Genomic DNA, 13,114 nt, shown 5'->3' on the forward strand with positions numbered 1-13,114 from the left:
CTAGGATGTATAGCAGGGCTTAGCTGCTTAAGGTCCAAAAAGCAATTCAGATTAGCCCAGAGCCAAACTCTAGCTAGACACCTCTCTTTTGTGTTCCTGTACATGATCAGAAACAGGGTGGATTTGATTTGAATCAAATCCATTTAAATCTCTGGTCAGGAAGCCTGGATTTAATCACTGGCATCTACATAAAGTGCATTCTTGTTGTCTGATAGCCTTTATTCATTTAACTTGAAACTTTGCACTTTTAGAGAGAGGTAAAGACTTGCAGAGAGACAACAGGGATGATGGGTGGGTAATCAGGGCTATTATCTGTCATCTCTATATACTGCTGTTAACAAGGAGACACCAATACACAGTTTGAGAACTGAAACTAAGGATCACAGAGATGCTTAATGGGATCTTAATCTAGACTGAGCACTGAGTCCCACTGGGTAGAGTGGTTTTCTGTAATCTTTACTAATCTAAAGAGGAGACTCTAGGAACCCCATAAGATTCAGCCCCTAATATAGTTTATGGCCTGTTGTGACCTATTTATAAAACTTTTCTAAAGCAAATTACATGAATAGATCATCTCAAAGTTACAATTCATATTCCATGATGATATCTTTGACCTTTAATGCATCTTAAATTAAAACCAACTTTATACAGTTGGGTTTTTTTTAAAGCTTCTTAATAAAATTAAAACATGATTAAATTGAAGAAATCTGATTTAAATAAAAAAAAATCAAAATTTTTTTTTTTTTTTAATCATTGATTTGTATCCACCCTGCTCAGCAGCAATCTGCCTGGTGGACTTAAAAGTTGCATCACAGCACCTAGGTCCTCCCTAAGCTTTACTGACTTTCAAACTGTTATTAAGCTGTGCCTAAGCCCCTGGAGAGGCCCTCACATGTAGGCACACAAAAAACTAACATGCTCCGAGTCAAGCTTGACAGCAATGCCCACCAACCGCACTTGAACACTTAACCACACTTAGATTAGTGGGTGACATGTTCAAAACCCTCCTTGCCCTAAGGAAACTTGAACAGCTTCCTTACAATACAGGCTGGTGAACGCCAGGTCCCAGGGACATGACTTAATTATTTACAGGGCAGAAACAAAAGCAGTTATTAATAACAGTTTTACAGCAAATTTCAAATACGCAGGTTCCTGACAACCTTTGAAAAGATAAGATCAACTCACATACCTCCACTTTGAATTCATTGCTGACATAGCGTCCATTTAGCTCAGAGCAGACCAACTTGAACTTTCTGTCAAAGAGGGAGACGGTGTGCCAGTTTCGGTAGCGTATCAAATGCAAAACCTCCTCATAGCTGGCCATCGTATCAACCCCTGGGGGGAAAAAGCAGCAGCTCCTTGTTACAAAAGTAAATTGTTTTTTCAGTGTTTGAATACAAGGATGATAACATTTTCACACACGTAATTTTATTGCCCTGTTTACGCCATGAGTACTGTTGTGGGATTGATAAAATGATTTTCCTTGTTGGCACCTGCATCTTCGTTACAATTGCATTGTTTTTTCTAACCCCTGATGACTGACAGCTTGTCAAAATCAGTCTTCGAAAGGAAAGAAACAACGTATGCACTAGGTCATGGGGTTATCTACAAGACAAGCAAGCTTTTTCTTTAGTGGTACTATGTTCTTGAGGTCTGCAAGCTGCCTGGAATTTGGGATAAGGTAGCAGATTGGAGGGGAAATCCTGCTTTCTGCATTTTTCAGAGCTTTGCTAGAACCAGGAATTGTAAAAAGAGCAAATGTACAGGTTTTTCAGATGACAGTATCGGGTTCAAACTTCATTTTTTACTCCCCCAAGGTAAAGCCTTATAAGGAAAATATTTAATAAGCACAAAATCACAGGTGTCATTATCATTAGTAACTTCCTTGCACAAAGCCAAAGGTCACAGCCCCTTACCAGTGATGATCATGCCAAGGTTTGAACTGCTCATCTCAATGCCTTTCTGCTGTAATCGGGTCATATCAACCTCCAAGCTTTCTTGTTCCTGATTTAACTCCTCTCCCAGCACTGTGACCTCACATGTATCCAAGTTGTGCATGATCTCTTCAGACACTAAAGATTCTTGGACTGAAAAGCGAGAAAAACCCAGTTACAATAAGACAAGACAAAAGTAGAAAGGATGGAATAGGAGCTGTAATGTCATATTCAAGGAAAGTTCTTCACTTTGGAAAAATGTAAAGATTTGGGCACAAAAATCCCCATTTAAGAAATTCCATACAAAAAAAATCCTTGGAGATGATCACAGTCCAAGGCTGTTCTTATTTCTTCATAGTTTCATAGTAGTTAGGGGTCAGACAGGACCTAAATAGATCATCTAGTCTGACCCCTGCCACTGGCCAGAGCACACGCTGGGATCACACGACCCCAGACAGGTGTTCCTCCAACCTCTTTTTGAATTTACCCAAGGTAGGAGCGAGGACCACTTCCCTAGGAAGTTGGCTCCAGATCCTAGCCACCCTAACAGTGAAATAGTGCCTCCTAATCTCTAACCTGAACCTAATCTCCAGCAGCTTTTGGCCATTGTTCCTCGTCACCCCAGGTGCTGCTAGGGGGAATAGGACCCTTCCTATGTGCTGCTGAACTCCCCTAATGAGTTTGTAGGCAGCCACCAAATCCCCCCTCAGCCTCTGTTCGCTGAGGCTGGAGAGGTTCTGATTGAGGCTCTATATATCCACTCTTTCCACAGGCCTGCCTGCCCATTCCTCTACTGTGATACTGTAAGAGGGAAGCAAACAGTGCCATAAATCCAGTTGTACTGGGATGGGGATACCCACGCATGAGGGAACTCCCATCACTGCAAAGATCCTTGGGGGGAAACCATCCAGAACCCGATGAGTAAGCAAGTGAGTCTGTTACCTGTAGGATCTTCATCTCCATCTCCTTCTGGCTCCACCTCCCGAGTGATTGTGCTGATTATGCGAAGTTCAGGGAAGAGGGAAACACCTTCAGGACTCTCAAACTCTGAGGCAGAGCGGGCAAAGTGGTTAATGCCACTTAAGCTGATTTTGGGTTCCTCAGGCTGCAAGACCATTACATACCCCTCCACAAAAGGGATGGAGATACAGGCCTCTTCATTGAAACACCTACAAGATACAAAGGCTGTTATGTAGTGCTAAAAACCAGCATGATTTACAGGCAGCATCAATATACTATAGTGGCATCAAACAGTTAATATACAAAGAACATAGTGTATTAAATTACATGGTTGCTCTCTCAGACTCAAGGGTGCTGTAATGAATCCATCAACTGTGTAAAGATGGGAATCACCCAGAGACGGGAAAATGTTAAAATGAATTCTTTGCTCACTGATGACATCTTACCCCATTTTCTGGGCTATGACTAACAGCCACAGATAATGCCAGCAAGGCAGGCTGCAATCCTGGAGAAGTCCTTATAGTATAACATTTGCACCAAAGAGCCCTCCCCCCCCATTCCTGGACTTCTGGATTAAGAACACACTGGCCCTTAAAGAAACAGTGAATGCCAGATCAACACAGTAAGAAGAATAAATGAAACTGGAAACAATGACTGCCATGCCTAATAACAAGGCTGGGAGATGCTAAATTATTAAAAAGATAGTGACACTGCTTTTCCAGTTTCATGAAAATGTGGAAGGTCTGACACTGCACTATGTAGGACTTAGTTTTGCGCCAGGAGCAAGTGCAGCCGGGAATTACAAAAAGTGATACTTTGCTTAGGAGGACTTCATATTTTTAAATCAGAATATTCCAAGTGTTGCTTTGGGATATATTCAAACAACACTTGAGTGGGAAGCCAGGAAATTCAAACCCACTGAGAAATTTCAGATGAAGCTCTGCAAAACAGCACTGCCACGTCTGACAAAAGCCCCATTCAAGCGCCCAAATAACCTATCACTTCCTTTTCATCAGCTGTCTCACACAGGTGCTTTCTGGCAACCACTATCTGCAGCAGTGGTCTATGATGCCCACTAGGGCACCTTAAGAATCAGTGCACATTCTCCTCAACACAAAGCACTTGAAAGAACAATTTAAGGGCAGAAAATTGTAAAGCTATTATTTTCCAGTTTGCCTGTGGTAAACCCTCTCAACCAACAACTTCAAAACCTTCCAAAACCAAATTTGAAGACATTTTCACAGCAATTCAGGTAAATACACATGTATTTCAGGCTCTTAAGGCTATCATTTACAGCAAAAAGATCCTTTCTAGAAATCACATTATTCAAGGCATCTTCTATAACTGAAATGCGAGCTGCAGATGCCCAAACTGCGGGAACAGCAAGGTACTTGGCATCAAATGTTTGCTTTGATAATGAGAACAGTGGTTGCTGATCCATGGATCAGACCTCCTTCCACAGTACAACATCCAATCAACAGTTCAAGGAGAGAAATCAGCTTCTCTGTACAACAGCACAAACCCTGAAAGAGTCACTGGCTTAAAAACTTAACCAAAGTTCATTGAAATTGATGATTCCATTCCCCTCAATGCTCCAGGCACTAGATCAAGGCTTTCAGAAACAAAGGCCTGCATAAGTGACCACTGTGAGCTTTACAAAAGGGTCTGAAATTAATGATCAATGAGATTCAATTGGAGTGTAAGGGTGACTTTCCTCCAGCTGCAGCATCATGAAGTAGAGTTTCATTTATTTAAAACAGGACCTACTTGACTGTGCTGGTGATTTTGAGCCTCCGGATTCCAGGTGTTGGGAACTGGCGGGAATTCAGGTAGGAAATGTGCTGCATGGCCTTGTCAAACTTCTCAATATCATCCCCTTCCAATGTCACTGTTGACTGGCTGGGGTTCATATGGATCTAAGGATCATTCCAGAATATGGGAGAGAAAAAAGAAAAGACATTCCAAATGCTAATGTGCTAGATTAATTAAACCACCAAGCTTAGGACTACTTAAATTGCTAAGTATTGGATAATTAGCATTTATATGCAAAGCAAAAAGGTTCATTATTCAATGGCTGTGCAAGTCACTGTTTAACTTCCCAATTAGCTGAAAAGGGTAGGTCAAATATTTAGAGTATTTCACTATCCAAAGAAAATCCTACGAGCTTGGCACAACACTGAAAGAGATCAAGCTAGCAAGTGAGGAAACTAAGCTTTATTCTCACAGCCTTTGTTACTGAACTACACGTACGTTAGGCCCATAGTTTTCAGTAATTACCCTTGAAGTCAAATATATGTTTAGCACTTACACAGCCATTCACATTTTCAAAGGTCATCAAAGCCAAGTACGTACCAAAAAGGATGGCTGGTGCAAGTAAGTTATTTAGGGGTCTGATTTTCAGGTCAGTTTTATACAGGCTAAAGTTGTGGTATGGATGCAGATACACTGATGAAAGGCAGGTTTTCCCAAGCACAGCCTTTTCTGGTTGGTAGACTGAATAAGCTGTAAAAGCCTCACCTATTATCAGATAACTTTTTCTTAAAGAATCGCAGCAGATGCACTTCACTTAATCTATATCCCACTTTACCTTCATGCCTTTGCCAATGCCATCTGCAATTTGTAAATCCAGTCCTTCCTTGCAAGTGTAGAGGCAGTCTATTACCTTCTTGTTCTCAAGTTTACCAGAACGTATCATTAACCCAGCCAGATTGCCTCGGAAAAACTGAGCCATGTGGAGTTCACCACCTATAAATGGAAGGGTGGGGGGAAGGAAAAAAGAAAAGTCAAGCTTTACAGGCCTTGGTCCTTTTCTTTATCAACTGTGCTTGGCTGGACCATAACACGTGTCATGCAGGTTAGTATATATATATCCAGTCTGGGTGTTACCTTTGTGATTATGTTCAAGCATAAAGAAAGAATTAAACAGTTCATCATGCACATGGCCTTCAGAGCACACGTGGCCATCCTGAACTGTGAAGCTGGGGCTAACATTTCCATCACAAATGCTACTTTTGCCCATACAGCGAGGTGGTGTTCTTAAAGGAGACCAACGCTCAAGTTTGAGAGACCTGTAAGAAGACTTCTGAATGCTCATGTGACATCTCCATTTGTCATTAACTCTGGAAAATTAGCAGAAGTCTATGGGGTAGGAGGGAAATATATCCAAATACAATTCAGGGCACAGCAAGTATATGATGGATTTTGTGGCCAGGTGGCATCACCATGATCATTTAATATATCTTCCTGTTTAATATGAGCCACAGAATTTCAACCAGTCTTTTAAGCTCATTGCTAATTAGCTAACACCATTCAATTTCAATTTAGAGTGCATATGATGGAAAATAAACTACAACACTCAGGAACTGGTTGCTATAATTACATGCACTGTTAAAAATTTGCATCTTTTTACAGTTTAGATGAGTCTAGCTCCAACTTTCCGCCATTGGACCATGTTATGGTTTTGTTTGCCAAATGAAGTCATCTGTTATTAAAAATCTTCAAAAACAGTACAGAACCAGTAAGAATCCTAAACATACTCCCTCAGAAACATGCAGGAACATGAAATATCTCAAGCTAAGACATGAAAGCCAGAGAACCACCATTTAAGCTATGTAATATAAAAATAAAACCCTGCAGTGTCAGATGAGTTAGTGCAGTGGTTCTCAACCATTTTTGTACCAGGACCCATTTGTAAACATCAATGGCCAGTCCCGACAGTGCCCCTCACTCCTGACCCACTGCCCCCGGCCCCCCACCATGCGTGGGGCAGGAGGGTGTGGGAAACAGCCCCGTGCAAGCTGGAACTCTGCCAGTCTGTAAGGGAAGAGCCACAGTTTCCCACATTTTTCTCCTTTAAAAAGAATCCATCTTTAAAGTTTGTTTGTGACCCTTTCATATATGCTTGTGACCTACTTTTGGGTCGTGAGCCATGGGTTGAGAAACACTGAACTAGTGTACACGGGAACAAGAGCTGGCCCTTACTGCTATTGGATATAACTGGTATTTTATCAACATGTGGTCAAGTAAAAGCATCCACCGGGAATTCTAGCTAATCTCAGGATACCTGGCTCTTTGGATCAAATATAAGACTGCATGCAATGATGCTTGAACAACACTGAGTGAATAAAAAGTGTAGCTAATGCTTTGCATTAATAGCTCATTATACACCACTTCACTGCAATCACAATGGTTTAAGGTCTGTACATGGATGTGCACTTGTGTGCAATAAAAATAAAATCAGGTGGTGAAGCAGTAGAAATAAAAGCACGATGGAGAAACAAGCCCAAAAGCAGATTATGTGGGGGTCAATGGCCAAAACGCAATGCCTGCATTTCATGCTATGTGTGAGATGAAGCAATGTCTTGGCTTAAAAGTGATATTAAAAAAAAAGAAAAAAAACAACAACAAAAAAACTAGAAGGGGAAAAAAACTCCAGCAACCTGCAGAGGTCTCGGGCACAGTTTCATTGTCATTTTCATTTCCTGTATTTTCTGTAGAAAAGCAAGACAAAGAATAGGGACAATGGGGAAGGGACCAAGTCGTTAGGGTCTGGCAAATGATCCTTGTTATGCCATGCAAAGATCAACAAAACCACTTTCCTATAAACCCTTTAAACAGCCCACTCTGTTTCTGTTTCACCCAACTTTTCACAATTGTTATAATCCCTCTGAAATGCTAACTGAACGTATTAGCTGGATTTCAGGGAAAGAGCGCTGTTTGCTGTATTCATGACAGAAATCCGTGAACAGCCCTTTGCATAATATGAAGCTAAAATGGCAACATTAATAATGTATAATCAGTTTTAGTTTCAAATACTAAGTCCCCTGTAAATCACTGCTGGTAATGCAGCAAAACCCTGGCACCTTGCATCTTTTGCACCTTTATCTTTAGATGGCTGAAGGGGAAATTAAAATCAGACCCAGTCTGTATTAACAGATTCCCCCCCCCCCCCCCCCCCCCCCCCCCCCCGGAAAAAAAAAAGAATTATGGGACAGATCAAAAGGAGCTGTTACTGACATAATTTAGATCAAATCAACAGTATTACATGTACCAATTGGTCAATTTTTAACATGGCAGCTTTTTAAACAATAAAGAGAAAACACTGAAGAGCATTTAAGAAGCACAAAAATGTTAAGAGAGAACAGTTCAAATCTTGTCTATCCTGCAGAGCAGCTTGATATGGCAAATATATTGTTTTTCAAGGTTTGAGACTGAGGGCAACGAGGCTTTTCTTTTTCTCTGATCCAGTTCTAATCATTGTAAAATAGTTTTTTTGAATAAAATTGCTAAGATGGATGCTGAAATCACAGAGTTGCAGTGTTTTAACAGTCCCATTACAAGTTTGTTTTTTTGGCAACAGACCTATTGGAAATGAGAAATTAAAGGATTGTACAATGGTGCCTGTGCACGTATCACTAGGGGAACCATCATGTAGAGCTATATGAAGTACAAATATTTGCAGGTAAAAAGATTGTGCTTGGGTTAAAATACAAGTGTATATATGGAAGCCTTGGATGTCTCATTCCTTTGAGCAGAAATATTATTTCCTGTCATACCCAACACATGCAGCTCTCAAGGAAGCTGCTCCCTGCAACTTTGTGGCCAGAAGGGATAACCTCAGAGTCATCCACAGAATGATATATGAAATACAGTGGAACCCTGCTAATTCATACCAGTGCCTAGGAGACTAGCTGCAAGTCAGTGAATTTTGCAGGTTAGAAGGTACTTGAAAGAAAGACTTCCTCACAAGATTTTTTGGCAATTGGACTCTCTCTCTCCCCAAAACCTCAGATCTCAAAAAGAAAAGCCCAATGAGACACAAAACTGTTAGTTTCATGACATCACCCTGAAGTTAGCCATTTGCCTTCCTTCATAAGCTACATTTACTCCTTATTGCAGGCTGCATATGGTATATCCGCTCCCAAAACTATAATAAAATACAGATCTAATGTTTGTTCTATTTGAAAAGTATTGTTTATAAAGAAGGCCAAAGTATTGTAGCTAAATCAGCCACTTTCCAACTAGCAGGTAATCTGATCTGCAAGCAAAATGTTTCAACACAAAACTGCATAATCAACGCAGTGCTATAGTGCAGAGAGCTTTGGTAACACTACCACTGCTCCATGTTCAGATGAAGCCTGCTCCATTTTCTCAAGCTTTTGATGAATAAGCTTCATCAGTATTAGAAGTTGTGAATCAGCAGTATGCAGGTTGCAGAGAATCAATTTCAACCTAGTTTGCATATACTAAAACTGCTATTTTTAAATTTTTTTTAGAACCACAAGTGGTAAAATTCTCAGGAGACAGCATTAATGTGTTATGTAGCTGAACCCCATAAACAGAAATACAGCAAAGTGCGAGTGCTCAGTGTTTCTGAAATCTGCTTTCTAACTGTGGCGAAGGCTATGCCTAGTAATCTTCAGAGTAAAATTACTCAAGAGAACTATAAAATGGACTGTGTTCCAACAGTTATCACAAAATCACTTTACAGTGGAATGCTGCCTGATATTTCTACAAGTAGTCTGGTATTTCATATACACCTGCAGGCAAGCAGTACAAAGCACTTTAAAAAGGGCCTAAGTTAAAATGGAGGAAATATATGATAGCACCAGGGCCAAAAGGAAAAGCGGCAGAAACACTTCCCGTTGTTCTCTAGAAATTAGTCGCATATTTCCCACATAGCCCCTCGGATTTGAGAAATTAAATAATATAAATGGTTACCTTGCCAACAAGCTCCAACAACCAGCTGAGTTTCTATCTTGGAAGGATGAAGGGGGTAATCCTCAGTCACCGGGAAAGGGTCATATGAAACCCCATCTACATAGAGTGTCACTGTTGGAAATTCAACATTGAGGACATAGTGATGCCATTCTTTGTCACACACCTGGGAAGGGAAAGTATGGCTTTAAAACACAAAGTTCAGATCCTTTCATTTCCTCCCTTCTTTACATTTTTTGTGCAAGAAACATGTTTATACATTTTATATGTAAAATACACATTTCCAAAAACACATCTGCACATATTCCATCAACAGTTCCTTCTATTTTCAATAAAGGAAAAAACTGCAGTCTCCACTCAAGCAGGTATTTCTGTACAATGAATTTACAGCAGGATCTTTAGAGAAACCACATATTCCAAAACACAAAGCAGTCATTATTGACAGTTACTAAACACAAATATTTTTTTGAAAGGACAACATATGTGGCTCTGCTGAGATGGCCTGTATGTAAAACGTAATGATTTTGAGAACAAAAATATTTTTCAAGCCAAGAATACAGATCTCTTGTGGAAACTGGCTCCAATTTTGGAAAGAATACCATCTCCTTAGAAATATGCACAAGGTGCTTTCTAATCAAAACAGTGTATTCCAGTGTAGGGAAAATGCTAGAAAACTGCTCGCTGAACAGATACATTGCAGCATAATAATCTCATTGCCTAAATAACTATCACCAAATAGATCCCCAACATTATTTAGAAGCAATTAAAAGAACATTTATACAAAAATGGAGACACAGGGACTTAGCTTTTGCTCAGATCCCTCCACAGAGTCCCTGCTCTCTCAATGGCAGTCTTCCTTATCATGAAGGCAGAGGCATAACTAGGAATTTTGGTGCCCCTGGGTAAAGATGCCCGAAGTCAGGGCTACTGAATACTAGAGAGTCTTATGACGTGTGGGCTGCTGGTAAGATGCAGGGACCTCAAGTCTGCCATTCCAGCACTGGCTCTAAATTAGTACGTGGGGCTGAATTCCTGCTCACCACCCCCCTCCTTTACTACACTACTGCGTGATGGTTACCAAACCAGAGATATGTTTGCAAAACTGGGAGATATGACAGTACAGGAAACACCAAAAAAAGGGAAGTTCTCTGGAACAACAAGTGGGCTTTGTGTATCTTTGGCTAAAGCAGTAATTATGCCTAGATTGAAATCATAAGGCCTACCCAGTGAAGAAATATTTACTCTTTGAAAGAATAAATCACAGGGCACGCTAATTCCGTCCCCAAAATAACTCCTAAACCAAGTAATTGCTTCCCTTCATAGGCTTATTACAGTATTTAATGCTTGATCAAGCAAATCCCCTTCTCATTAGACAGACTGATTCTCTACCAACAATCTGTCCATCTAATGTTGAAAATATGCCAGAAAAGTTTTCTTAAAACGGTCGGAAGGATTAAGAGAGAAGTGCATCTGTTATCGTTACACCCTTTGACCTACAAAAACATCACATATTCACAAGTGCTTAATTGTTACAAATGTAGCAGAATACTTGCAAGTAGAAAACTGATTTGTTCTTGAAGTATTATTGCTGTCATCCTACTCAAAGCAAAATATTATTGCTGTCATCCTAGCGAAGCAGTTTCATCAAATCTATGGTTTTACTAACATTTTGTTTGCAGTGTAAGGCCAGATCGTACAACCATCCCTTATACTGAGTTGCACTTTATTCCCAGTTGACTTTAATAGGATCAAGGTGCATGTGTGTGTAAAAAAGGACAAGAGAATCTGCTTCCAATGCCTTAGTGCTACTACAATAAAATCTGGCTGGGTTTTTTCAACTATGGAATGGATTTAGAGTTGCAAAACACACCCTTACTTTAACTTACTATTAAGCATTTAAACCAAGTTCTAGCCTTTTGTGGTTATCACTTCACAGCAAGTGTCCTTCCAACTCACCTGGTTTAACTTCCAGTGGAATTCCGCAGGTTTGTAGGTCTTTCCCTCTGAAGGATCTTGGCGGAAGAGGAAAACAAGTCGGCAGTTGTGTACGTAAAGAGAGTAGTGGTGCCGGTTCATATCTATGCAAGAGATTGGATTCAGGTTATTCCTTCTCTTATTGTTTTGTTCCCTAGAACTCCAGAACTAAACCCAACAATCCAATTTCATGCTTTATATGTAGCTTGACTTGATGCTTTTGAGGAGGTTAAAGCGCACATATTTCTTGCCCCAAGAAACCTATCTAAACTAAATGCACAGATAAGACACTAAAGGGAACAAGATGGTGGGAGCAAGGATGAAGTCATTTCATATCACTCATATCATGCATAAAAATCAGCCAAGGAAGCAAAAGAAAAGCACTCAAACCCTGGGAACTTTCCACCCCAATAGTACTATTTGACCTCACCATCCCACAATACATTTCTATGATTAAACACTGATGGCCACCCACTGACAGCCCTATTTTTTTTTTATTTTTTTTTTTAAGGAATGGGCTGCTAATATACTCTACAGCATACTGTTGAAATGAAGAGGAATTGGTAATTCCAGAAATAATCAGCTCCACACATTACTGTATTACAGCAGGGGTAACTGCATAGGCTGTTTTGGAGATCGGCATCCCACATTTCTGCATGCTACTCTTAAAAAATGGAGCACAGTTCTAAGCTATTTCAATTCAGCATTTTCTCCAATCCAATTACTTCCAGGAATCCACCAGCTCTGGTTTTTAATTAAGGGGGGAAAATTAGTTAGTCTTTTCCTGATAGGCCAAAGCAAATGCACAAAAAATGTTTCAAAGAACAATCTGTGATATTAAGCAGGCACTTTTTATCTGATCAAAAGAAGTGCTTTTTAAGTACCACTAATACTGTGGCTCTCTTGTGATCTAGTTCTGTTAATGATGAGGGCTGTTTGGTTTTGTTTGCATCCCACTAGGGTTCTTCTGAGAGACCCTACAGCTTGTTATCCAAAACGCTTGTTTCTAAATAGCTGAACTCCACCGCTCCAGCCAAAGGCAAGAATTCTTGTACTCCATTAGACAGCAATTACGTAAACAGTTATCAGATTTTCTTTTGTATCTGCACCAACCTAAAATGATTGTGTTTGAAGCTTTCACACAGAATAATACTTTTCCCAGAATTAGAAGTTTCATTATAGAGAAAAAATGTATTTTCTCCTAGAAAAAAAGAGACACAGTGATGGGCCATTATTTTCAATGATTACAAACTGTATCCAAAATGATTCTCCAGAACAAGACAAATAAAGCAGATTGCACACTGGTCTGTCACAATGGCTAGAACTTTACAATAATACGGAAATTTGCAAGTTTGGGAAGCTATATACTCTAACGGCATGGCTACATGGGCAAACTGACCAGCAAATCTCCCTGTGAGGATGATCTGAATGGAATGGAAGATAACATTTTCTGAGTTATTCCACTTCCAAAGCAAACCCCAATCTAGAGATACACATTAGACCTTTAACATCACTGTTACAGTGTAATG

At 40.0% G+C, this 13,114-nt stretch overlaps 1 protein-coding gene across 4 annotated transcripts in view; it reads right to left on the minus strand.

Moving 5' to 3' along the window:
• CLSTN1 (calsyntenin 1) overlaps window positions 1–13,114 on the minus strand; it is a 62,643-nt gene that overhangs the window by 5,660 nt on the left and 43,869 nt on the right. For 2 of the 4 annotated variants that reach the window (XM_090024659.1, XM_090024658.1), the window contains 8 exons: window positions 11,568–11,689; window positions 9,615–9,777; window positions 7,334–7,384; window positions 5,482–5,639; window positions 4,662–4,810; window positions 2,877–3,103; window positions 1,917–2,087; window positions 1,190–1,335 (listed from right to left, as the gene is read on the minus strand). In XM_090024659.1, coding sequence (XP_089880785.1) covers window positions 1,190–1,335; window positions 1,917–2,087; window positions 2,877–3,103; window positions 4,662–4,810; window positions 5,482–5,639; window positions 7,334–7,384; window positions 9,615–9,777; window positions 11,568–11,689 — 1,187 coding nt within the window. The remainder of the gene's footprint in view (window positions 1–1,189; window positions 1,336–1,916; window positions 2,088–2,876; window positions 3,104–4,661; window positions 4,811–5,481; window positions 5,640–7,333; window positions 7,385–9,614; window positions 9,778–11,567; window positions 11,690–13,114) is intronic. The other 2 variants (XM_090024661.1, XM_090024660.1) reach the window with 1 other exon arrangement.

Source organism: Crocodylus siamensis, chromosome 12 (genome assembly GCF_052110815.1).
Source record: "Crocodylus siamensis isolate JL-2025a chromosome 12, ASM5211081v1, whole genome shotgun sequence".
Lineage (NCBI taxonomy): Eukaryota > Metazoa > Chordata > Crocodylia > Crocodylidae > Crocodylus > Crocodylus siamensis.